Raw genomic sequence first — 27,769 nt, 5'->3', positions numbered from 1 at the left:
CAAATTCTTATATTTCACATATAGAATTAGTAGCTACCGCAAGAACATGTTACCGAAGCAGATTTGTAGCTGAACAACAAACTTGTTGGCTTTAAGCTGGATTTCCTTCGGGCTGAGTCCTCGACTCAGTCTGGTGACCTACTTGCCAGGAGCGGTGTTGCTGACTTGATATATACTAAAGGCCTCAGCTAATTTCTAAAGTAAGGAAAGTGTTTAAAGTTTAGCCGGAGGCGGAGAAAATTACAAGCTGTGAGATTAAGTTGAATTAGCTAATTGTCGAGTTGTAGGAGCTGCTGACACAGTGACAGCTTCAGGGTTTCTGAGACCCGCCTTGAGCCCTCTTATGCCTTGCTGATGTCGGTTTCCCTGGCAACCGGTTTCTGGTTGACGCCTAGCTGAGGAGGCATGAAAAAACAATTTGCTTTTATTTGGCTGCGTCCCGCTGAGCTGTAATTCCTATGTTGCGTTCCGAAATGGGCTAGTTCGTAGTCTTCTTCTTCTGTTTATTTATTTTTGATTAAAAATACGCTGCACACACTGTTTTCATGGTGAATGTGCAAATGTGACTCATAGCCCACAAATGCATTAGCGCAGGCAAATTTGCTATAGCCTACTTTTGTCCACGCCAAACAGAATATTCTTTGTTTTGCTGCTAAGGCTGAGATTTTATTTATTTATTTTTTTTAACGGGTGTCTGTCGTTAGCTCTCCTTCTCTGTCTTTATTTGTGTTTTGTCCCGCGCAGTTTAGCTTTGCTTTGCTTTATTTGTGGAATGTTTTAGTGAAGTTTGTTTTTCATCAGGATATTTGAATCTCTTATTCATTTGCTATTCTTTTGAGTGACTATCATTTCCCTACAAAATAGAGATATTACACTTAGTACTAGGACATTTTTTCTGCATGTCAGATAAAAAAAGACCTTTGTTCTTCCCCGGGTGACACACCTGACACTTTCAGATAAATTGTGGAATGTCAAGAGTCAACAGGAATGAAGCCAAACAGCTTTTAATGTAGCTACTATTGTGCGTGCAATTTTCTTGCCCTCTGTCTAAAAACAACCATGTTTATGTCACCAAGCAGCTTATTTTTAGCTTTTAGCAAGATGCCAGACAAGTACAGTATTTGTATGAGTACATCTGTGTATGTTTTTGCAGCTTCATACAACAAGGGAAGAGGAGTGCTTGTCGATTTCATGGCTGTAACTAAACTAGACACATTTAGTCTTCCTCTTTCCCAGTAAAAGAGCTCTGAGCTGTTGGGTGCCTTGTTCTGTTGTCCAGCTAAGGATGGGTTTCATTTCAAATTTCCTGCGTTGGTTTTTGGTGTTTCAGTTTGGAGCCTTTGTCCAATAATCTGGACACACCCAGGTTGATTTCATTTTATAGGAATTCCACGAAACCTGAGATTGGGTGAGCGGCGCAGGATGAGGTTTGGAAAATGTTTTCTTTAGTGATGCGGTACATATGAAAACAGCTTTTCTCTCCTCGCACTCAGCTTCACGAGAGCAGAGCGACAAGGACCTCTCCCAAGGACCGGTGTGCATTCCACTTGAGATAGAGAGCTGATATATCTACACACACACATGTCTGAGAGGCTGTTTGAAATCATCGCTGGTGGAAGATTTGAGATAGAACAACACGGCAAATTCCACCCGTGTGTCATCATATGTCACATGGAGGCTCGGGGCTTGAAAATGATGAGATATCTTTTGCGCCGCGAGGAGTCGGGCAACAACCTACTGTAACAACACAGGTCTGTAGATTCGTGACTCCACAGTGCATTGAACAAACGAACCCCCCCCCCCCAAAGCCTGTTTCCTCTCACTTAAACAGCTTTCTCAGAAGGAGGAAGCTTTGGGCTTTCATTTATCTTTTTGAGGATTTCCCACAACAAAAGAAGAAGTCCTTTTCTTTTACTTTTTGTTAACGTTGGCTCATTGAACAGTCAATGAAACTTATAGGGTCTTTCTATATGAACGAAAACAGGAACCTCCTCAGCAGCCCGCTTTGTGAGCTTGAGTTCAAGACTGGTTTTTTTTGCCTTCCTACTGGCATGACTCTTAGGCTGGCAGTGTTGGCCAGTGCATTCCTTTCATGACTCAGGTACCTCAGTCAGATGGGTTGTTGTGATATTTCGTACAGATGTTCTTGGTCCCCAAATAACGAATGCTACTGTGAAGATCCCCTAACATTTCGTCTTGCACTGCCAGAAGGTTGTCAGTTTTTACTTTCTATTTTATTTGATTTTTGAGAAATTCGTTAAAAATGATGATTTTCTTTTTGAACGATTGGCCAGAAAACTGGGTTCAGATGTCCATGTTGCCCTCAGTGTGATTTGTCACATCTCTGGTGACCTTATTTCCCAACTAGTGCTACCACATGGTCAAAATGTCAGTGTTGTCCAGTAATACTATGACATTCCTGTCACCCTCAGTTCTTGTTAATTTTTATTAGGAAGTGGTGAGATAAATAAATTATTATCTCATCGTAAGATAAAAAAAAAACATGAACAAAATGTCAAAAATTGCCAGAGCAGCACTTCCCTTTCCAGAACCATCCTCCGGGTGTTGCTCTGTCATATACACTAATGATATCCAGAGAAAGATGAGTGGACCTCTAAACTCTGGTGGCCCTACTGGGAGACACGGGGTGGGAGCAGACAGAGACCCAGCTTTGGCTTTAGGGATGAAGCCACACAAACAGTCACAGAAGACAAGGTCAAAAAGCAAGGGGAAAACAAACATAAAATCAGCATTACAGCTTGGGCGCTACTTGTTTTGTCTGCTTCTTTTGGATTTTTTGGTGCTATATTCTGTGAGTATTTCTGAGAGGCCGTGAGATTTGGTAAACAGTCCCTTTTCCCTGTGTCACCATTGCCGTCCATCACGAGACACCGGCCTGCAGCCATGAGTCACCAGTCTTAAATGTCCACACTGTTGTTGCCTGTGAACTCATCTCCTGCATCCCAAGTCTGTGACTGTTTACAATTGTGATATGTTTCCAATTTCTGATTGCGTGTCCTGCTGTTAAAATCTTGCCTAACAAGCTTCCAACTATTAAAGGAAACCCTGGTTTATCTTGGATTCCACCTGCAGACATGAAACATATTTCACTTCTGCACACACACCGCCCCCTACTGGCTAAAACCGCTCTGTACATTCTCATCTGCGGCTTCCAGCGCTGCATCGTCTGGTTATTGTTTCCAGTGATTACTCCTTAAATCTGTTTATCCAGAGTGATTCAAGGACAGCTGATAGTTGATTCTTGACTGACAGTGAGTAATGAGCCTCGTAGCAGGGATTCAAACCAGAACAAGATTCATTTTGTCTTAGGAAACACCAGGCTAGTAATCATCCTTTCATCCTTGGAAGTACTGCTTCAACAGATGGCAGGAGTTATTTCAGGGTAACTCAGCTTGCTGTATAACCACCCTCTCTCAGTTCAGTGGGAAGGGTAGTCCACTGTCCCTCTGCACTTTCCACACTAAAATTAGTCAGAGTGAACTTGCAGGCGGACAAGAGCTTGACATCTCTTACTGTGGTGTGTTCTAGTTTTTAACATTTAGCTGATTTTTAGGTATTGCATCCCTGGTGTATTTTGTTTGGACTGTGAAGTGGTTGCTTGCGAAGCAGCTTTTTAATGTGTTTTTGTCAAATTTAGAGAAATCAACATGAAACAATGAATGTCTGGGCCATGAAATGAGTGTCAACGTGTACTTAAACATGTTTGCAAGAGCTAAATATTATATGCTTTTTTTATTTCAGAGTGGACAAGACATTCTCCAAGGCCAGAAGCATATGGTGAGTTTTTCCTCTGTCTTTATTTTTGTCAATAAATTGAATTATGGTGGGACAGCAAATTGAAAAGCTTGTAGCTCTCTGGAGTGGTGTTCAATGTCACTGTCTAGCCTTGTGGGTTTAAAATGCGTGAATGATTCCACCGAGTGGAGTCTAAGTAAGATGAATGAGCCAGTGAAAAGGTAGAGCAGATGGGCAGCAGTGGGAAAACAGATACCCGGTCCGTCTTGCCATGTCTGCAGTGCTGGCAAGGTTGGAGTGGTGCTGTTGGAGTGGCAGGCAGTGATCTGAGCATGCACACCTCCTGCCACTGCAGATACATGTTTCTGAAAGCTTTAGGTGGGGTGGCACGAGTGCCTGGCCCTCATCTCCCTCTCTCTGAATGCAGCAGATTAAACAGTGCTTCACCACAGTATCATCTCACCTTCCCTCTGGAATACAGATTCAGGAGGGTCTCTATTATCAGCCGGGCCTGTATTACTCGGCGGTGACTAGGCTTGTTTTCACAGGCGGCAGACAGGCCACCAGCTACTGCTACTTCAGAATGACTGCACCTTAGTTCAAAGGAGAAGATAATGAACACTGGGGCAAAATGAAGACGAAGACAAGGACCTAAAAATGGATACGAAACAGCAGCGTCGTTGTAGGCGTGAAGACAAGGAAGAGGCATAAAGGAAGTGACTGGATGAGGTGACAGGACGAAGGAAAAATCTGATCAAAGGAACAAAACACGATCCTATCAGCCATATTTTTATTTTTTGACAGTCATACTCTTCTTTAAAGTAAGAAAATATTCAACAGACTCTGCTTGATGTATTTTGTGGATCCTTTCCACTGTGTCAGAACTTGAATTACGCAGCTTTATCATCAGTATTCATACCCAGCAGGACAGATCAATTTCTAACAGCAAAAGCCGTTGTGCCAGGATAAAACAGCCGTGAAAGTACCAGCAGACATCTCCCAAACACATACTTCTGACATCATTAAGTACTGAAGATGAATGCAGACACAGTATGTTGGACTCGTTGTGAATGAAAAATAAAACAGGGAGCAAAGCCTCCCATCCGAATGGGAAGACCAAGAAAATTCTGATGAATTTGTTTTGAACCTGGTTAAAGATTACTAAGGATTAGTTATAATATTTCATTATCACACTATTGCATTTACTGTAATTGATCATATAAAGATAATAGACACTCATAACGATATACAGTATGTGTACAAAAATTATATGAATGTAATTTTAATCCGTAACTATTAGAGTAGCTGGTCGAATGTTAAATGGCCATCTCCCTTCTGCTCATTGTGGTTCATACACAATAAAGAGTTGATCCTCAAGCCCTGTTTCCGCTCTCTCCGAGGGAGGCCTGTAATTGGTTGTAATCCTGTCTTGCTAAGCTCCCTTGATGGGAGGAAATAGAGGAGGAGGTTTAGCGTGGATAATGGCCATACTGAGATGTTGTATAAGACCGTTTGTTTGTCTCTGTCCCGAACACATATTAACATACATCCAGACACAAAAAGCACTCTGCCTCTTGGTCCCTGGAGCATGATGGATTACCGTGGCAGCCTGCCTGTTGTATAACTCCCTGCCCATTCTTTAAAACAACTTGGCCACTGATCCCATCCCACTGTCTTATCCATGCTCCAGCTCACCTGACCTTCGTGCAGCACAGAGCTGCACATTTGAACTGGCCTCAGGTGCTGCTTTTGCTATGCACTCAGACTGGACTTGACATCAAGTGAAACTGAGATCTTAGTAGAATCTTTTCTCTAATCCGACAACAATTTTTTTGTTTTCCTCCAAAATATTACTCTTCCTTCAAATGTTTGATATCCCTCTCTGTTTAAAAGTAAATTTTTTAGGCTTCACTGAGCAGAATGATGTTTGTGAAGAGTTTAAGAGTGTATACAGCAACCGAACTTTAGGTAAGAAAGAGAGAAAGAAAGAAATAAAGAAAGTAGATCAGGTTGCAGTATTATGTTGTTATGAATATACTTCCTTCATTTTTAGGGTTGATTACTTAGACCATGCTTGGCTCAGACTATATTTATCAGATCTGTTTTTGCTCTGTTCACTTATATGAGGGTTTCCTGGAGCTCAGAGTGTTTCACATTCTGTAACAGGGCTTCCTGTAACTGTTAGGACACCGTTTCAATCAGCTGGGATTGTTGTTTTTGTTGGAATAAGTTCAGGCCAACAAGGAAATATTATTATTAACGGCATCTAGATTTAAGAATTGTTGTACAATGACCTACAAACGCATAGTTCTTGACACAACTCCGAGGTGTGTGTGTGAAAACCAATATGCCATGATATACCAGTACCAGTACCACCATGCTACTATACCAGTATAGTAACACAACTTGTACTTGTTCAAGTACATTTAAAATATATATATATTATAAGGATTCTTATAGAAGCATTAGACTCATTTGGACATTAGACAACAAGAGCATCATCTTACCATTAGACATCCCAATTTCATAATAAACTGCAAGAAAACACGTATCCCTGCAACAAGCTCCGTCTGCTGAGTCATAGATCATGATCATATAATGCTTAAGTGACATTTGGCTGGTGTTGACTTTGACATTCTGACGCACTCTCCTCCTTTAAAGAGTATATGCATAAGTAACATGAGAGTGATGTCAGAAGTCAGCACCTCATCTGCCAACGCACCCTTCGATCAGAAACACCTCCCACACTTACCTTTCAACCTCCCTCTACAAATTCAGCTATGAAACATAGTAAACCCCCAATATCTCAATTAACATACTGACTTGGGAAATACATTTGACTAGTTCGGTAAGTAGTGTAACAATTCTGCTGGTAAATATGTGTGTATATGTATGTAGGCTGACAAACGCCTTAATCACATTCACACTGCCACCAATGTTAATTGTGACACAAGTAGTCTGAGACATATGTTTTCACTTCACATAATGAGCCATATTAAGAATGTAAAACGTGATTACAGATCGCGCCACGTTCTTCTGGGCGCTGCTTCTTTTGTTGAGTACTTTGTAAACTACTTCTGTACTCTGACATCATTTCCTTCCTGCCTGATGAAGCTATACTTCAACACATTCTCTTGTGCGGGCGTGGGTGGCTAGGTGGCTGGCTGGCTGTCGTCATTCAGCCAATGTCTTTTAAGTTTTGTGGTTGATGGGTCAAGCACATAGAGGGTCTGTATGGGTGCACAGCAGTTAAGCCTTTTGAAAGTAAATCAGCCCACTTGGAAATTACAAGCAGCAGCGTAAAGACGTGTCTGGATCTTTAAATTATAGTGAAACTAAGGTCAGTGGTTGTGCTGATTTAGTTTGACCTGACCTCGCTTCCTGGCGGCAAAAGGATGACAATGAGAATGGATGAATAAAATAATAATAATAACAATCTGAATTATTATTATTATTATTATTATTAATAATTGGCCCTTACATCCGATAAACTGGCTCGATCTCAAGAGACGTTTTCTTCATGTAGCAGTTTTGACAGAACAAAGTGTGCAAGTGTTTTCCTCAATGGGTGTTGAAATTTCAAAAAACAAATTATTTTAGCGCAATGCTATTTATTCCAATGTGTGTGATGTGATTTCTCTGTTTTTTTTTATTTTTTATAAGACTATTTAATTCCTTCATCCTTGTTTCTGCACATAAACACTTAAGAGGTGTCACTGTAAACACTCCTCTGTTTGGGATCTCTGATTTCCCATGAGATGTCACTCTGCATCATCCTCTGCCTGTTTCTTCTGCACATGCACTCACACCGCTGCACCGTGAAGCCCGGCTTGGTGTCAACTTGCGTGTGCACGCTCATCTGTGTATGTCAAGCCGAGTTGTCTGGAAGAGCGGACGTAGTGGGAGAGCAAACTGTCAAGCCCGATCAGACTAGACTGTCTTTCCGCGAATCTCCTGCTGTCTGACCAAATATAGCAACGAAGTGACAAGCTCGCCCCTGGTTCTACTCGTCTCAATAATCCAAATCCTAACATGCCATGCACCATCCAGCACCAGCACAAGATGCCTTAAAAAAACATAAAGCTCAGATGACAGCAGGCAGTTTAAGGTTGAGATGAGCACCAGGCAACTTTGACAGGACACTTCCTGTTTAGTTTATCTGATTCTTGGAGCTTTTCTGTGACAAAGTTGTGCTGCCAGCTTTTTTGTAGTTCACATCCTTGCCTGCAGACACTTTTGGTTCAAAAGACAGAGCTTTAGGTATTGAAAAGCCAGCCAATGCCTTTATTTCTTCTGTTTGTGGATGGGTAAAATCCTGCCTATATATTTAGGGATGGGTATATTCCTTCTGGAGCCTGTTTATTGGCGGAAACTGGAGGAAAACTGAACATGAATTGGACATTTCCTTGAATGATAGTCAGTGTGTACACTTCACAGATGAAACGGCATAAAGTTCAGTATCACTGAACACACGGGTAGCTCAATATAAAACACAAGAGCACAAAATGATCCCACAGTGACCTTCTGTTGTAGAAAAGGCACATCTGCATGACTGCGATTTCCCCGGAGGGCGTGTTTCCAAGGAAATCTGCACATTGTGAGAGATAAGCAAGCTGGAAATCAGGGGCCCATTGCTAGAGTGAACATGCTTTATTCAGAAACACCTGCTATATATGGCCTTTCAATGCTCACTGACTATGGCTAGCTGTAAAGGAAGGGGCTCAGGAGAATGCATCAAAAAGATGCATAAGATCCCCTTTGTTTTCCTCTATATGAATGTACAAAATGTCCTGATACCTTCAGGGAATAACAGTAAATGTGTTGTAGTTGCTTGATAAGAACTACTGATTAGGATTTTCATATCTGAGTGATACTTAAGGACTTCTAAAGGTACAGTTCCCTGGGAAAGACTTATCTGCTTTCTGAGTTTTGTCCAATATTTGCTTTTGTCAGATTGTGGCGCCGGTAATTTTTTGAGCTATAGAACAAAAAGACAAAGGTAAAATCAAACGGGGGGTTTTCACGTCACGGATTAAAACACTGACTCAAATGTTGTTTAATTTATGTGACATGCTATGTACATTAATGCAGCTGAACCTCCAGCAATACAAAACATTTTCGATTGGAAATCTTTTTATCTGCAAAGATTACCTTTGCGTCTCCAGTTGCAGCCACATGCACACAGGACAAGGAACTAATACAAGCATCGCTCAGAGAAATGGCTTTGCTCCAGAGACAATCATCCTGCCATTTATTTGAGTGCTTCAGGTCGGTGTGAGCGGATTGGGAAGGGTGGCCTTTATAGCAGGGTAATTCCAGGGTCTGTTTGTGTTGTAATTCATACTGCAGGTGTTTCTTATGTCTCTGGCTGCTGGAGGACTGATGGCAGGCAGGGAGCAGGTGGTGCTATTTCATGATGAATTTGGAAAAAATGTACGGGGGAGACCAGCTCATAATGCATGAGCCTCTGTGTCGCCAGTGTAATAAAACAAAATCACTGAGCACTACAGCGGAATAGGTTGCCGGGGACCTTTGAAATTAAATTTCACACGCATGATAAGCACTAGAGTACTGGCTAAATGACTTTGTTCGGTGGTTTTCGATAGTGAGTAAATTAACTGACTGATGAAAAGGACCTACGCTGACATGTACAGTTAGAAGCGAACTGACTAATTCATTTGTGGGGATCAAAAATTGAGCTAGATGTGAATATACTCCATAACTTCTCGTATTAACTTGTGTTATGTTCAGGACACACCTGGCCATTATTCTCCCAGTGCCTGGGTCACTCAAGCAAGCAAGATAATCTAGTTCAAGAACATGATTTCATATCTGATCCATGCCCTCCTAATACAATACAATCTCATTACTCGTTAAAGTGCTGCGTAATTATCAAAACAGTCATAATCACAGTCACAGGAGGGGTCAGGTGTACTGCAGAGAAATCATGCCGAGGATATAAAGTTTCCTCACAAGTTCACAAGCAGTTGGCCCTCCTGCTTTGCATTGCAAACCAACTATGGGCCTGATTAAACACAGACAATTTGTTTAAGACTGACGGGAGGCCTGTTTAACATATCTAAACACAGCAGGAGAACCTTCCAACATTTTGCTGCAGGAACGATGAGAGTCTTTAGCAGACCCCATTTTTTATTCATAGATTATAATTCTGATTGATTACAGCCAAAAATACCTGCATGAACTCATCTGTAAAGTATCAACTTTTATTACGCTTGCCATCGCAAACTGAAACCTTAACCTTTTCAAGATAAATACAGAGTGGCACAGTGTTCCTCCCAAAAGATATATATTTTTCCATGTGTCTGTGTGGAAAGGGAGAACAATCGATTCTGCTGGAGTGATGCATTTATGTACAATCATCAGATAGCCTGTGAATCCACTGCTGTATTGTTGCCGGCTCTTGCGGCTCAGTGTTTGCAGCTCCCCAGCCCCCATCCAGTCCCCCCCCGCCCCCGAGGTCGACCACTGCTAATTAAATCTCAACCTGTGGGAGACACTCGCCTGTGATGCATAAATAACCATTCATTCATATTTTAGAGCAGCAGCCACCTTGCCTCCTGGAGACCTCTGACACATTACTACATTATGTGTCTGTGATGGGAGACTTAAACCTTTTAGCTGCCCTCCGGGGTCAATGGCTGGTCTCACAAACGTACACATTATGCAGATTGCCTTCTTAGCTGATTAATTCATTTATTTTTAAATATGGGAGCATGAATTACTGGATCAATTTTCATTTTTTATTTTATCAATTCAAATATATTAATGCACATAGTAACTCTTTTCATTCACCATAAGACTTTAGGAGTTATAGGATGCAGCCAGCTTTTGGGTTATTTAGGCTCGTGTCTCAAAGGGTGTTGGATTATTAGCTAACACTTGGGTGGAGAAATAGATGCTCAGAAGCTGAAAGTGATAGGGGGCAGAAGATGGGGAAATTTTGAGGACAGAAACAATTCCCAGAGGATATATGTGTGGGGGCAGGAGAAGCGAGCCACCACAGGCCATTCCAGCAGCCTTAATGGGATGGGAATCCCTGGCAGCGGGATCGGTCGGAAGGGATTTACTGTGGGATTCTGCAGAGGACACTGGAGCAGGGAGAACGCTATCCATTTAAAACCAACTATCTTCATCCACAGGAGATAAAAATAAATCCCCCCGAGACTCAGATCATTTCATTTCCTAGTTCTTATATTATTTATTTTTTTGTGAACATTTGAGCATTGGGTCTTTGGTGAGGTTTCAACATACTGCTCTGGTTGGATAGAAGCCAGCTGCAGTGTTTCCTGTTAAAATACCACTTGGTGCTAGAGTTAAATTCGGACATTTAAGTGATAATGCTCTTATTGGGTGATGTGTTTTTACCTATAAGTACTGACAAAGCCTTCACAATCTACATTTTAATTTTTTTAAACAAGCACCTCCTGAACATTTCCTCTTAAAAAACACGTTTAGCCAGATCCTATGCTCAAGGGCTTAAAAGACAAATAGAGAGAGATTATTGTCTCACCACAGAAGGACATCACACCAAATGACTGGCAGCCTGGACATTTGTAAAGTTTCTTTCAATGATATAATATTGTTTTGTTTTGTTTGTTCTGTGCCGGGAAGCTTTGGATGGTGAGAGGATTATTAGTTTTTATCACAATACACAGCTCTTAATGGGGCACAGTATGACGACTGCTGTAATCCCTTGTTATCTCTTCATGTCTGACACTACAGTACACACAACAGACACATACAGTGCACACGGCAGACACACACACACAAGGCTTTCCTGTTCAGGTGCATTTGAGAAGCTGCCTAAGGAGAGGAACCAGGAGCTGACACCCTCGCTGCATTAGAGCATTATTTAGCAGGGATTTAGTAGGAAAAGGCACTACTGGTGACGCTAGTCAGAGGTCTGCTGGGAACTGTGGATGACAGCTTAGTGGAGAAGACACACATGTTCACTGGGGATTGAATGAGACTCATTACAGTAACTGAAAACCCTTCCACACATGCTTTCTCATCCTGAGTATTAGGGAGGCTTCAATCCCTGCTCACCTTTGGGAACTGGGTGTTGGACATGATCACCTTGTACAAATCATATCATAATGAACATGAACGTACATGTGGGTGTTTTTTTTATGTATGGGTGATGCTGGTTGCCACAGCAACAGCCCTTGCGGGCTCGCGAGTCAGTGTGCAGAGTAAAGGCAACCCCCTTTACCCTAACCATCCCAGCTTTCTGAGCAGCAGGCTTTAGTAGTCCCCTAAACGATTGGAGGAGGGGAGGGTCCTCTGGTTTGAGGGGGGTGAGGGTGATGGTTGTGTTAATGGTTGGGGGTGGGTTAGAGAGCCGTGCAGAGTTTAGGGCTTCTGATAAGTATCAGACTCTGCATGTGCGAGCTGTAGAGCAAAGAAAGAGGGTGGAGATGGAGGATGTGACAACTATACTGTGTGTGAGAGAGAGGGAGAGAGAGAGACTGAGTGGGAGGAGGGAGAGTGAGGGAGGAGAATCGGCAGTGGAGAGGATGCTCGCTGGGAGTGTGCGGCAGTCTAAAGAGCTGAGAGTGAGGCCAGCAGGTGAACGACCGACGAGAAGCAGCAAGTGATCTGACTGGAGCTGGAGAGAGAGGAGAATAAACAGTGAGGAGATAAATGTGTAAGAGAGGGAGGGAGAGGGAGGGAGAAGCTTAACTAGAGGCGAAGCGTGGACAGTGAGTCATCTGCCCGAGTGCTGGTCCCTCTCCGGACTTCCCAGGGAGCGCCCAGCGTACAGCTGCCACACAGTGTCAGTAAGTTTGTAGCACTGCTCCGTGCAGGACGTCAGGTCGTCCAGCTCACACGCTGTGACTTCTTCACACTGCTGATGGTCTGTGGTGCATTGCTAACCAGCTGGGGTGTGTTATGTAATTTGTTGTGGTGTCGGGATGAAGCCGTGGCTTTGTGCTGCAAACTGATCTGGAGGAGGGCTCAAGTGGTAAGGCTGCACGGAACGAGGCAGGTGTGTGTGTGTGTGTGAACAGCAGTGTGTCATGTGTGCTGCACCACATGCTTGTGATGCAGGAGTTTGTAATGGGCAATTTCTTCTGTGTTTTTATCCTACTTCTGAAGTAGGGTTTGGATCTTGCCACCAATCAATGTTTGTTCTGTGCAGTGTGTTTTGTACAGTAATACTATGCACACAGGGCTTTGTGATTTTAGACAGGCAGGCAAATATGTCTAGGATTACCATTTTACATTAAAATATCATGCATTATTTATCTTTAAACCAACTGTTACAGATGGAAGCACATCCCTTTATATAAACACGTGTGTGTGCCTGTGTGTGTGTGTATTTGTGTGTGTCCTGCATCCATCTATTGAGCATCAGTTCTAATTAAGAGTTCGGGGCAGCTGATGCCCTATCGTATCTTTCTCTCCCATGGGAGAGTTGCGGCTGGAGCTCTCCTCTCCTAGTTCATGTTTATTGAGCCTGATGAGAAAGGGCTATTATTCAAAACTGTTCCCATTTCATCTGGCTGCTGCAGGACTTTCCCTGAATGGAGAATCACACACGTTGTGTAATAGCAGGGAGGGAGCGCTGTATGTTAATGATTCATGCTCTGTTTTCTTCACCTACATTTGAGTCTGAGTGAATCACACTGAGTGAAAACAGATTTCCATCTCGGCCACTGTCCCCTTTGAGGAGCTGTCTTTGTCATATCTGCAGCCTCGGCCTCAGACCAACAGCACCATATATTCACATATGAATATCTATTATCTGTCAGAGAAATTACTTAATTTTGACTACATGAGGGTCTTGTTTTGTCCCATGGAGTTATTAAACACACTAAATAATATGCTTGTGGGCCTTGGAGGCTTTTTAGCTGCTTAAGTAAACCACTCCTTGTACACGCAGACATATGATACATATTTCATTCACTTTGTCCTCATTTCAGGCCTGCTTTCCTGCGAATCAATCGCTTTGTATGTTTGAAACAGACTGAATTAATTAGACAAATTGAAAGCCTGCTGTGCAAACTGGCCCGTAGTCTGTGTCAATACGGCAGCATGTTCACTAGCGCTATTGATCAGTTTTCCCGTGGAGATGAAGCCGTCCTGGTGGAGATATTGAGTTTAGAGCAGAGGATGTGTGACAGTTGTATCGCTCGTTTCTGCATCAGCAATGTGTTATTCTCCTAGATCAGAGAAGAGAGTGAGAGAGTAATTGTGAAACTGGTAAAATCATTATTGTGTCCCCGGGTCACTGAAGTGTGTGCGAACACAAGTTCATGCACTTAAAGAAAGGAACCTGCACTGAGAAATATGATTTTAAAGCTTTTGGAAATCGGTTCTTTTAGATATCATATAGATTTTACACTTAAAATGAATTTGTCCTCACTTTTAAGGCTCTCTATGAGATGGATGGATGGATTCTTATTTGTAACACAAAAGATCTCTATGCTTATTTTAAAAGGGGTGACAGTAGGACTGCTTCGATGCCCCAAACATCAGTCCATACAATTGCATTTTCTTCCTAAAAGAGACCAATAACATTTCCTGAGGCATTACCTTTTCTTGTTTTCCTCTTTCCCCGATCTCAAACTAAGTGACCTTTTCTGACTGAATGTTCTCTTGCGTCTGGCTGACTGTAGGAAACAAGATGTGAGTGACCCCCGAATTTCTGCAACATTAGAGCCCCAGCTGTTCCAGCCTACGCTCCCATACACCACCTCGCCATTCCACAAGGTAGGAGGAGGAGACCCTTGCACTTTGACCCTGATCTTTTCTCCTAAACCTCTCTGTGACCTTTCTTTCTGTGATCTTTGTAAGGTGTCTCTGCTCATCATGTTTCTACACCTGCCTCTGTCTGAATGGACTCGCTCAGGCTTCTGTCTGCACTTAATCTCTCATGATGCATTAGACCCAACATTCGACCCTGCCATTCTGCTTGCAGTGTTACTTAGATTTATTATTCTTGTCTTCTTTTGTGTAACTTGTGTAATTAGAGCTCGCAGAACTCAGTGTCTGGAATGATTGTGTTTGACTGATTCAATTAATAGAAGCATCATGCTGGCAGTTCCTCAACGTAAGCCTAACAAAACGTATTCCATCAAATCAAACAAATGACATCCTCCCGGAGCAATTGTCGTATTTAAATCAAAAGACAATCTTCTCCCCCCTACCATCATCCATGATGTACAACCAAACCTGAATGAGAGTCATGTTTATTCACTTTGTATGAGATTCACTTGTTATCCAGTTATTTTTATGCTTCCTTAAGGAATGAGCCAATTATAATTTAGTCTGTTTAGTCTATTTTTGAAGGCTTTTTTTATAAGATCAAGCTAAAACATGCCAATTATATTTTCCCAGAATGAGTCTCTTCTAATTTGTCTCCAGTTTGCTAAATCGGTATTCAAAAGTTCTTTTTCAAGAATTTATGACTCATCTGTGACTGCTTGATCTATTGTTCTCACTTTCTGTGGAGGAATACATATCAGCAATGACTAAACTGAGGTGACTGTAGACGCAGAATTAAAGGTTGAGGGTTTAGGAGGAAATCCTTTCTATGAATCTATTTTGACAGTGACAGTACCTTGCAAATTCATCTTGCTGTCAGAATTTTTATTCTTGTGTTTGGCACCTCTGATCATTAAAAAGGAATGATTGATGTGGAAAAAATAACTGCCAGACTGGTATTTTGGGAACTTAGAGACTGAAACGTGCTCTGTGGCCTAGCTCTGTGGAGATTAAAAGTGGATGCAATCTCGCCGAAGTCGGATTGGTTTCATAAGGTCTCTCACACTTTGGAATGAGCTTACACCTCTCACAATCTGACTTGATCTGAAGAGAGCAGAGGGAGTGGGAAGAGAAAGGGATTAATTTGGAGATTGGGTTGTTTAACAGTCACTCCCGATCCCTGCAGCACGCACCATCTGTAGGGGCCTTCGACGTGCTAGTCAGACATGAGACGAGGATTTTAGAAACTTCTGTTTGTCTACAGATTTTCTTCTGACATGCAACCCCAATATAGCTGCTGAAGACAGCCATAAAAGCATTGCAAACGTGGCTCATTGTATTTTCCACATTATCTTCACATTCTGAAACTGCAGAAAAGATGGTAATGCTAAAAAGATGTAATATTTTCCCTCATGATATTGCTTCCATTTGAATCTAGGAAAAAGAACCATTGGATAAGGATATTGAGGGACATTGTGGTAATGTGGTGTACTGTGCTACTATAAGAGCTTTATGGGGTTAAGACTCACTTTAGCGTATCACTTTGATCAGAGCCCCACAAAAACCAGGTCAATCTGCAGTTAATCCCAGCAAGTCTTATTGTCACTGCCTAATTCAAACTACGCTGCTAAAGTGTAATATTAATAATCTGGAAACTTTCTGAGAGGTGGAACACAAATACCCAAAACCATCATGACCATCAAAATAGTAGACACTAGTGAACCAGTGCAGCACACTTTGGTGTTTCTGGTGAAAATATGTTTCTTGTGATGTTACCATACGGCCTCATCACAGCAGCCAGGCTGAATTCCTTCATAAATCTGATAACCAGATCTAATAACCAGACATACTTTGCATCGGAAAAAAATAAGAAAATGAGCCCCTGGATCCATATGAGATTCTCATGGAGCTCATCAAAGTTTCATTGAGCTCTGTGAGGATGCAGAGGATGAAAAGCAGCAGGAGACAGAAGGCCTCGTGCATTTGATTTTGTGTCTTGTCGTAATGACATTTTAATTAAATTCCATAATGAAAAGTCTCAGCTCTAACACCTGCACTGTGTGCTAGCCTGGCTCCCCGGGGATCCCCCACACGTCCTCCACTTGGGTCATTTCTGCAAAAATATCCATCTGCAAAAATGAAATGTCTTGCTTTTTTTCACAAGATCGATGTTTGTCCTTAACTTGTTTCCACTGCAGTTTGCATGATTTTTTCAAGCTTCTTTAAAGTTTTATTTTCTTTTTTTATGTTTTTCTACATACATTTTGTTCGAAGTTGAGCATCTTCTAATGTTTGAATATTATTTGTTCTCATTTCATACTTTGGGGATTACTGTATCTGAAGGATATTGTTGTTATCTCTGGAAGTATAAAAGCTGGACTCCACCTCTTGCTATTTGCCAAGACACAGTTAGTGATAAAGACAGAGGCGGAATATGTGTGATTTGGATTTCTTCCTGCAATTCTACACACCGACAGACAGCGTGACATAGACGGATCAACACAAGACAAGGACACCTTTATTTTCAGTCACAGGATCGTTTCTGTCAACTTAAAGCGATAGCAGCTGCCTTTACATGCAACCTGAGACATACTGATAATCGTGTGTGTTTAGAGCACACACTAGGGGAGCCTGTGGGTCTTGTCTCCCAACTTTGTCTGATGTGACACTTTGTCAGTCATGGTCGCAGTTTGCCGGGATGCAGCTTTACCTCAGGTGTCACAGTGGGACATAGTCGTCTCTTCACCATTTCAAAAAGGCACAGCAGTCATGGAGACTTAAATCCAAACCTGTCCAAGTCTTGTGAAGTGGAAATATCTTTGAAGCTGCAGGACTCTGGTTTAAAGAGAGCTAGAAATGGCTAAAAGTCTCAATTCTCCAATGGTGACAAAGGCACACTGGAAGAAACCCAACCATGTAAGTATGCTGGACAGAAAACTGGTGAGGGAATTTGGCAGTAATTTCAGTCGAGGTTCGGACAGTTGCCACTCCAAATTGATATTAGTGTTCCAAATGCGAAATCCAAGAGTGAATATATGCTGTTTATTGGACTACAATAGTGTATATTTGTAGGGGAACAGTTTTTCTCAAGACCGGATAACATTTAAATTGATTTGGACAGGCAGTTTTATGGTTCATGCAGTTTGTGTTTAAACCGAAAGACAATATGTAGCTCATTACTACAGCTCCTCTTATTCTAATCTTTCGTTAAAGCCAGAGTTATTTGCTTTCAGGGTTTGTGGCAGACTATTGTTTGCACATGGCGGAGGACTTTACTCATACTCACACTGAAAGCTAAGACACCATTGCTCTGTACACAAAGTGTTTGACTATGTCAAGCTTTACTGGTTGAACCATTCCGCCTTCTCTTAAACTACTCCACACTGATGTGTCCTTGGATTGTTGTTATTCTGCATTTTCTGTAGTAACTAGAGTCATCATGCTCAGCTGAAACATGCACGTTTTGCACGTGAAAATACCCAACCAGCTGTGAATTCTGCAGAACTGGGCAATGTGTTTCACGTTAATGGTCTGTCAGTCACACGTGTCTGTGTAATAATGTGACCAGGGAGATTCAAGACTACGTTCTACAGTGAGGCTAAATGTTGATCACATTGGAACCGCTCGCAATTTACAACATCTGCGGTAATGTACTTCATAGAATTTAGACTTTCAATAATTCACAGACATGTTTTAAGCAATTAATCATAAAGTTCTTTAACAGCTCAAATGATTTTGCTGACTTTGTTTTATCAGCGTGATAATTAATAGCATAGGCTGAGAGAAAATGTTGCATTGTCACACTTCTGTTTGGGGGTTTTTGAGACCCCTGCAGTGTTTTGGTGTTCCCATTATGCAACACTGCCTTTCTAAAATCCCAAAGAAGTCCGTTGGGATTCCTGTTTTGGAAGTTTAACAACTGATAAACAAACTCTAAAGGGGAGTTGGAACTGTGAAAGCTAACAGATGGCAAACATAAGAAACTATTTAGAATAAAATATTGTCCATTAATTTAATGTGTAACTTGTTCATGCACTATAGTTTCCTCTTGTGTGTGTTTATGGTCATCTTCATTAAAAATGTTCAAGCCCTGTAATAGGGCATTAAGGTCAAAAGAAAAGCAGTGACAATGAGAACATCCACTCCCAGCAAATAAACTCAAAACATTTCATTTCACTCTCCTCTCTCCAGACCACAGATTTATTTGAAATGATTGAAAAGATGCAGGTAAGGTGATGCATTGATCTTTGCATTTTGTTTCCAGCTCGCTAAGCTGTGTACTCACCAAGCAACTAACCAGTCAGTGTGTCTCTTCCTAATTCTGCAACACTTTGTCCGTCTCCTCAGTACAGTACTCATAATCTCTCTCTCCCTCTCTACGTGAGAAGGATATTGAGTCTGGTGGTTTCAGAGGAGAGTTTCTACAGCAGTATGTTTTTTTTTTCTCAGTTTCTCTGTTAACATTCTGGTTGAAACACTGACTGACAGCGCTATAAGCTTATTATCTCACCTCAAAAGCAAGCTCCTGGTTTCAGAAGACTTTGAAAGGATTTGTAGCACACGGGGCACATAAAAGGCTAGGAGTTTTATGATAGAGCTTATATACAAAACTTGTGTATTCAGTGCCTTGGTGATGGAAAACACCTTAGTTTTAAAAATATTTGGTTTATTTCAGTCACAATAGCCATCAGTGGCTTCAATTTCTTTCATGAAAGGAAAAAAAAAAAGTCGGTTTTCTTTTTTTTTAGCACGCATTATGTAGTATCTTTTTCAACAATCAGACAATGTCCTGATATATGATCTTTCTGGATGGCATCACCTAGCCCTCAGTTAATATCACTGCATCTTTTTCTCTGCATCAATCCTCCTTACACTCTTACACACATACACACTCTTCTGGTGCATTGGGTGTTTCGGTGCAGGAGAGGCACTTAACTCTGCATCTCTTTAATCTCCAGGGTCTTATATCCACACTACTGCGGTGTGTTTAACAGACTTTTCGGTCACCCCTCTGTGACTCCTGCTCTTTAACGCCAGTAACTGTCTCTCAGCAGCCTCCCTCTGTGGCCGTATTAGTCCATCTGTCCCTCTTTGACTTTGCTTTGTTGCCTGCTGCATACCTCTTGGGAAAACTCTGATGTTATATAATGAGTCTGATCATCTTCTCCCAGCGTGTTTTGTTGTTTAGATCATGAATATTGCAACGTCCTGTGAAGATGTGTGTGAACTTTTTTTGTTTTAATGCAGCTATGTCGGTGACTGAGTGTGACCCCTGTCTCTGTGGTTTTCTTATCTAACCCTCTTTTTTATAGGGCAACAGGATGGATGAGCAGAGATGCACCTTTCCTCCCCCACTCAAGGTACAACGTGCACCTTCATATGATGCTGCTTCATTGCATCTGACCCCTACAGACAGGGAGATATCTTCAGCAGTGTTACCCATAATGCAGTTAAATGCATATTTGCCAGAAAAGATTCAAAGTGATTTATGCTTTGCAGACTTAACTTAACTTAACTTAGCATTTGAAACTGTCATTGTGCCAAATAATAGCAATACTTTGATCAAGACATGCACTGATTCCCATGTCACTGCTAAACAGATTTCCATTGCATAATGCAGTTACTCTGAAACAGTGTCCTTTGGGAATTGGGCATTGTGGTTATTTTTATTCTTTGATGAGTGAACAAAATGTTTTGTTTTGTTTTTTTTCAGACCGAGGAGGACTATATTCCATATCCAAGTGTCCATGAGGTGGGATAGAATGATATTTTTCCTCATTAATTCTTGAATATCTCTGAGAAACCAGTTCAACTTAACCCCTGTCTTGAAATTACTGCCGTTGCTATTTTAAATTTTAAAACAGGTATTAGGGAGGAAAAGCCCCTTCCCTCTCATCCTCCTGCCGCAGTTTGGGGGCTACTGGATTGAGGGGACCAACCACGAGCTGAGTGACACATTGGACACTGAGCAGCTTCAGCCTCTGTCCCCAAACACCCGCACCAAGCTGGAATGTAACACAACGGCTACAATCTTCCGGAAACACTTCCTGGGCAAGGTGAGCCGATTTGAGACAGAGGTCACTTTTGTCCAGTTTCCTTTCATCCACATTATACAATATATGTGATAACGTAAGCAGGCTCAAAGATCACATCTAAAATAGGCACCACAGGCAAGACAAAAAAAAAAAAGAGAGGAAAACGCTAAACATCCAACGCGGGTTCATTTCTTAAAACACAGTCATCTGTTAAACAGGTTCAGTAATAAGTGGTTTTTCAATGTAACCGTGTCCAACATCCTCTCGTAAATTCCCATTTAACTTGACTTTAATGTCTTCCATGGTTAGATTTTCCCCCATTAATTATTTTATTGACGTATGAGCATGATCTCTGAAACTATCATTTACTTACAAAGTTACAAAGCAAAGAAAACCATATAGGGCAATGAAGGTGATTTTTTTTCTCCTTGTCAATGAATCACATAAGAGCTAAACCAACAACGGATTCATCTTGGCTGCATATTTATTCCTTACAAACAATATGGACACATTCACACTTTCCATATGACCTCTTAATATGGAGTTGTTTCTAAATTGTAAACTAAATACTAAATAAGGTTTTTTTTCTTGATAAAATGTGTTTGGTTATATAACTACATATATCATTCTGATATTGAATTTGTGCTCACTTCAGTGCAAAGAATGATATATATCTTTTTTTTTCAACCATTTCTTTTCCTCTGGGAGTCTTTTTAACTGGCCCAAACTAAAATAAATATGCACACAGTTTAGCACCTTTTCTACTTTATCTGCCTACCGTATAAAAAAATAACATTTAGCTTGTTGAATCATTTGATGAAATAGTGCATCTGTATTTTTTATGTGTTTCCTCTCCGGGAACTGGATACAGAAGCTGTATGGTGTTTTATATATCTCCCCCACTGCTGATTAGTAACATATATACTTAGATGCTCTCCATGAAGCAGCTAAGGTTGTAAATTTTAATCTTATTCCACTTTACATTTGATTATTAACTTTAGTTGGTTCCTCGTTTTTCTGCGTCTTTATTGTTGAAATCATGCATCATGGTGGGATGATTAAATAATTGCGTTTATTTAGTAATAAAGTCAAATCAACCAATTTTCTTCTGCATTATAAAGTCATATTCATGTATTCTCTCATTATAACGGCTTCCTTCCTCAGCAAATGACTCTCATTACTCCGACAGGATATTTCAGAGTCTCTTCTTCTACTTGCTCATCTTACTAACGGAATGAATAAGAAATAAGCAAATCGCAGCAGAGCAGCCCCCCTAACAGCAACCAGCCTCACTGTTTGGCACCTTATACACTGCTACTAATGAAGATGCATTAGACTTTGCCACCTGTTCCTACACCCACATAATATAATGACATTTGATCTGCGTGTGCTAGACGAACAGGAGAAAAATATTCAGATTGGAAAGGTGTCATGCACATGTATGTCTTTCACTAATGGACAAGTGTCTTTGCACTGTGCCCTCAGGAACACTTTAATTACTATTCGGTGGACGGTGCCCTTGGACATCTGGTGTTCTCACTAAAATACGATGTGATTGGTGAACAGGAACATCTTCGCCTAATGCTCAGGTAACGCTCATTATGTGTACGCGGCCCAGTACAATTAGAGAAAGAGAAAAACAAATATTCGAGTCCGTGGATAATCACATCTTTCACATTCAACAAATGGTAAATGCAGAATAGTCTATTATTTTTGTTCCTGAAATGCCCAGTATTGACTGGCTAAACACATCCTACCAGCTCGTTATCGTAACGGTCATAAACCGGGGAGAGTGTCAACAGCACTGTCATTTCCACAGAAGAGTAACAGATGGTCTATTTAGGCCAGAGAGTGGGTGGGGAGTGAGGGGCGGGGGGGAAGGCAAAGAGAGGCGAGGAAGTTTGATGATGGTCCATATCGGATCATGCCTTTCACATCTAATAAATTCTGAGAAATGCTGTATCATGTTTTATGGCTTTAAGTCCGCACTGATTGTTTTATGACTTTGCAGGACGAAGCTGAAAACCTACCATGATGTGATTCCCATTTCCTGCCTGACAGAATTTCCCAATGTCGTCCAAATGGCAAAGGTGAGGAGAGAAGTTTCTTTTTCTTGTTGCAGGGATCGATGCGTTATGACAGCGACTAAACCCAGCCTGACATTTTTCCTCTTTTTATGATTTCAAGCTTGTCTGTGAGGAGGTCAACGTGGACCGCTTTTTTCCCGTCCTGTATCCAAAAGTGAGTTTTGGTTTGTACTACTGCAGCTGCTGTATAGAATATGTCCTAGTTCAGAGCTCAGGTGAAACAAAATGAGGTGATTTCAAGCCTTAAACATTCTAAACCTCACATTAGCCTCACGTAGATTTTTGAATGCATTTGTAAGATAATTTTTGGGCACTTTTGCCTCTATTTGATAGCAGCAGGACATTAACATGAAATGCAGAGAGAAAAGGAGAGATGGATAATTCATGCTACACAGGTCCCTGGGCTGCAACTGAACAACAACTGTTGCCAACAGATATACTTGAAAACTGTCCTTTCACGTCTATCGTCATCTCATTTTTTGCAGGCGTCAAGACTTATTGTCACCTTTGACGAACATGTGAAAAGCAACCACTTCAAGTTTGGGATTGTCTATCAAAAGTTTGGACAGGTGAGCTATGACGCCTGCACGTGTTCACTCCAAGGACAATGAGTGTGTGCTATACATTGTAATTTCTGATTTTCTCATGGAAGCTGATTATGCTCAGTCCTTCTCTGTCTTAATTATGGCTTTCAGTCAGCCCAGTCATTGTGACTGTCTTCAGCACACCCTATCATTTTCTGAGGCAATCACAGCCCTCTTGTTTACTATGCAAGGGGGGCCAAAGAGCTATTGAATGCTTTTCTAAGGACACTTGTACCTTGAAACAGAGACCTCATCGTTTTGATCTCTCCAAACCTACAGAAATTTAAATACATTCTTAAATTCATGGTAAATGAACCAAGGTCCGCCTCACAAGGACAGTGAAGACCCTTTGCACGTCGTTTTAGCACATTTTCTATTCAGTGTGGGTGTCAAGTGAAGAAAGGAATGATGGTTAAGTAGGCATATTGCATTAAGGGAAACAAATCATAATTGCTCAGTGAGCAACGGAAGCTTCTTCTCAGGCATTGTTTCTGTGTGTTTGTCTTGAGGCAGGCTTTTGTTTTCACATCACCGCTGCACTTGCTGACAATAGACAATCAACTGTCTAACACAGCTAATCATAATCACGAGGTTTCCTAAATGTTGTGTTAGACCTTCTTCTGTAATTGATCCGTCGCTTTGAATGCAAATGAACTAGTGAAAGACACTCTTCCTTCCAGTTATTGACCCCGATGAGCTGTTGAAGAAAAAACACACCTCGCGTGAAATTCACAATTTGGTCATTGCTGGCACTGTTTCACACAATGTTCTTAATGATTCTTAATTTATAATGCTTATTAAAATATACCGTGGATGTACAAAGCATTCTCAGGATTTTGTTCCTGAATATACTGAAATCATTTTCTTTGTTCAGCTTTGCCATTTACTCTTTTTTTTCTGGTTACAGACTTCAGAAGAAGAGTTGTTTGGCAACAGTGAAGAGAGTCCTGCCTTTGTAGAGTTCCTGGAGTTTCTGGGAGAGAAGATTGAACTCCATAACTTTAAAGGGTAAGGACCTAACAGTAGTTTGAAGCCACTAAATATACTCCTCCGTGCATTTCAGAACATGATGCCAGCTCCATTTTACGTGATATTAGGCGAGCTACAGCACCGATGTTCATGTTGCTGCAGTGATGGTGGAGAATATCCTGTTAGACATGGCTCTGTGTGCTTACAGTTTCCGCGGAGGGTTAGACGTGACTCACGGGCAGACTGGCACAGAATCTGTCTACTGCAACTACCGCAACAAAGAGGTCATGTTCCATGTGTCTACAAAGCTGCCTTACACGGAGGGGGACACCCAGCAGGTAATACAATACCAAACTAACACACCTTACATGACTCATAGCAGTCAGTCAGTCAGGTTCTCTGCAAAGCATAGTACCACATTTTACATGTGCCAAAAAAAAAAATGCTGCACAAAAACACACTGCTAGTGAACACACCACTTCAAGTTGATGCCTCTGTGTCTGCATATGCGCGCATATTCAACATTATACTGGCTCAGATTTTCACACATCATTTGCAGTCATGTTTTTCTCAAGCACATGTCTTTGTGTTCAGTCTCCCTGGCAGTAGTGGGTGTTGCATATGGGTTAAGACAAAACAGGTTCAGGCTGTCATCTTGGGAAACAGCACCCTCTGGTGGTGTGTTACAAACTGACACGCTATCAACTGGGAGACAGAAATGGGAGAATGGGAACGAAGACTGAGCTTATATTAGTAATTATGTATTTATTTTTGTAGTCTAGATTCTGTATAAGTTAAATGAGTGTATCTGATATGAAAAGAAGAAGAGTTCAGCCTGTCTTTTAGCTTATTTTTCTAGCTTGGTCTTGTCACCGTTATTGAAGAAGTAAAAGGTTTTCTTTGAATTAGACTGGGTTTCATCAGCAATCAGCAATCAGTAGAAACCACAAAAAAAGACTCTCCTATTGTGTGTCAAATTGTTTCCAGAGAGAATTGTGTAACATTCAAACATTTGGCTTGGCACCCGTCTCCCTTTCATCTTGCCGTTGAAAGCATGAGAATGTTTTTTGTTCTTACATCTCAAGATAAAATGATTACGTTTCTGTGGGACTGTTTTGTTGCAGTTGCAGAGAAAGAGGCACATAGGGAATGACATAGTGGCCATCGTATTCCAAGAAGAAAACACGCCCTTTGTTCCAGACATGATCGCCTCAAACTTCCTCCACGCCTACATTGTGGTCCAAGTCGTCAACCCCTGCTCTGACAATGTTCTCTACAAGGTAACCTATTTTTCCCCCTTATTCTCCTACAGTAGAAAACAGTAATCAAACTGTACGTCCTCTCACTCTGACTTCCTAGGTGTCGGTGACAGCGCGGGATGATGTACCTTTCTTTGGCCCGGCCCTGCCAAACCCTGCTGTGTTTAAAAAAGTAAGAGAAACTTGTCCACCTCATCCTGTCTGTGGACTTTGCTGCAACTTGTCATCTTTTAGTTTCCAACAGGATGCCTTGTTTCTTGTCTCCTCCCTTTCCAGGGCCCTGAATTCCATGAATTCCTGTTTACTAAGCTAATCAATGCAGAGTATGCCTGCTACAAAGCTGAGAAATTTGCCAAATTGGAGGTGAGTTGCTCGAAAGGTTCTCAGAGATTTAGCGCCTCTGCTGAAAACCTTAAGTAAATAGATTTTGTTGCATTTCCCTCTTCGTGTGTTTGTGTGTGTGTGTGTGTGTGTGTGTGTAAGGAACGAACAAGGTCGGCCTTGTTAGAGACCCTTTACGAGGAGCTCCATGTGAACAGCCAGGCCATAATGGGAGTTGGAGGAGAGGACGACAAACTGGAAAACGGGAACGCAGGAGGAGGGGGCTTCTTTGAGTCCTTCAAGGTAACCGGAGATGCTTAAGTGGAGGCTGGGGCTCCAAACTGCCAGCTTCACTTCCTGGAACTTTCTGAAAGAAAATGCCTTAAGAAGTTAAAACTAGTTTACATAACCAAAGTCGTATTTGTAAGATGTCATTCTGTATTTTAAGTAGTCTTGCACCACAAAAAGGAGCATTTACATAATCTTAATTCAAGTTCAACAGCTTAACGTAGCACAAAAAATGGGAAAAGGGGATTCAGCTAACCTGGCAATTTTTACAGCAGAAAAATCCATTTTACTCCCAGCAAAGCCGCTCATTTCTACCCTTATATATTATGTTCATTATCAAGGTGTAGAGGTGCCAGTACGCAGATTTAGTTAATTTCAGACTACCCTTTTTTCCAGTCTTCATGCTATACTAAGATTACAAGCTACAGTTAACATTACAACAGTCACATCTATTGTTAGAAACAACTCTTTTGTTTTACCTACTATCAGTGTTTCTTCTGTGATCTTAAAATTGTGACTTCTCTCTGGCAGTAGTTTGGGATTAAGAGCTTTATCAGTCTCCCTCAGTCTCTATTAATAAGAATGAAGAGACGGCCTGCTGCTCTGTCCTGCAGGAACACACTTTTGCTTCCCAGCTTTCTTCCTCATGCTTCCTAGCTGTTTTGTGAGGCTGTGCTCTCCGCATGCTTCAGTGCCACTGGTCACGTATTTTTATAACTCTCTCATCTTTGTTTGTCTAATGTCAGAGGGAATGGGTAGATTTCTTTCACCGTCAGATGCCTCTGCTTCTCCACTTTGTCCCATGCCTGCAAAGAGGTGCACTGGGCTTTAAACTTCCTCTGACTGTGTTTAAACTCAGTGTGGTCAGACATCTGTGAGCCACTTGGCCCTTCTATACTTCCCCTCTCTTCTCTTACCTCCAACCTAAACATAATGACTCATCTGAACCCTCCTCCCCCCACCCCCCTCGGGCGCTAAAGCTTAGCAGTGTTCTCTGTCGCTTCCTTGTCTGCCAGGATTAGTATCAGACCAGTGCTCTCTGCCTGTAGTGGTCAGTGTTCAGGGACAGCCCCAAGGCTCCTCCCGGCCTCTAATGCTGTACAGCGATACAGAGGGGTCACAGGGGCCAGCGCCATCTGAATGTGTCTCCTCCTCCTCGTCTCTCTCTTTAGCGAGTGATCCGCAGCAGGAGCCAGTCTATGGATGCCATGGGTCTTACTTTCAAGAAGCCGCACACAGTCTCCACTAGCCTGAGCGGCAACTTTAACCACAGCCCCGCAGAGAGCCCCAAATTCCCAGGGATAGTAAGTACAGTCCCACTCCTCGTGGTCTTAAGTGAGGCGAGCCTCGCTACTTCTGCCTCCCCCAGCAGTTCTCCTAGAGTTCATGCCCCCTCTCCCTCACTTGCCTGCTGCACTAACTTCTCACAGAGATTGACCACACACTTGGCTGAAGAAAGCATTTATGTCTGGGCCTTGAACTCACATTGCAATGAATGCACACACTCCGCAGCCTCAAGGTGGAGTGACAGGGCACTTGTGGAGCTGAATATATGCAGGATATAAGGTCAGAAGGTGAATATCCTTGGTTGAAGCTTCTGATGTTTGTTTGTTTCTTTTAACTTGTGTTCACATTATTTAATTCCCCCACGCATCTGCGTTGCATTCTAATAAGGTTGACTTCTCTCTGTATGTTTGTGCATGCTAGCTAAAGCTTGTGGACATGTGCTGATAGTCACA

At 41.7% G+C, this 27,769-nt stretch overlaps 1 protein-coding gene across 2 annotated transcripts in view; it reads left to right on the top strand.

Annotated features, from left to right (window-relative positions):
- The window catches only part of LOC311494433 (rap1 GTPase-activating protein 1-like), a 41,377-nt gene that overhangs the window by 8,090 nt on the left and 5,518 nt on the right, over window positions 1-27,769 (top strand). For both annotated transcript variants that reach the window (XM_084553484.1, XM_084553485.1), the window contains exons 2-18: window positions 3,763-3,798; window positions 14,400-14,493; window positions 18,679-18,714; window positions 19,800-19,847; window positions 20,201-20,239; window positions 20,352-20,543; window positions 22,008-22,111; window positions 22,534-22,612; window positions 22,710-22,763; window positions 23,095-23,178; window positions 24,101-24,201; window positions 24,371-24,500; window positions 25,287-25,442; window positions 25,522-25,593; window positions 25,698-25,784; window positions 25,905-26,045; window positions 27,203-27,334. In XM_084553484.1, coding sequence (XP_084409610.1) covers window positions 3,763-3,798; window positions 14,400-14,493; window positions 18,679-18,714; window positions 19,800-19,847; window positions 20,201-20,239; window positions 20,352-20,543; window positions 22,008-22,111; window positions 22,534-22,612; window positions 22,710-22,763; window positions 23,095-23,178; window positions 24,101-24,201; window positions 24,371-24,500; window positions 25,287-25,442; window positions 25,522-25,593; window positions 25,698-25,784; window positions 25,905-26,045; window positions 27,203-27,334 — 1,585 coding nt within the window. The remainder of the gene's footprint in view (window positions 1-3,762; window positions 3,799-14,399; window positions 14,494-18,678; window positions 18,715-19,799; window positions 19,848-20,200; window positions 20,240-20,351; window positions 20,544-22,007; window positions 22,112-22,533; window positions 22,613-22,709; window positions 22,764-23,094; window positions 23,179-24,100; window positions 24,202-24,370; window positions 24,501-25,286; window positions 25,443-25,521; window positions 25,594-25,697; window positions 25,785-25,904; window positions 26,046-27,202; window positions 27,335-27,769) is intronic.

The sequence above is a fragment of the Chelon labrosus genome (genome assembly GCF_963514085.1).
Source record: "Chelon labrosus genome assembly, chromosome: 10".
Taxonomy (NCBI): Eukaryota; Metazoa; Chordata; class Actinopteri; order Mugiliformes; family Mugilidae; genus Chelon; species Chelon labrosus.
This window is presented reverse-complemented; position numbering and strand designations above follow the sequence as displayed.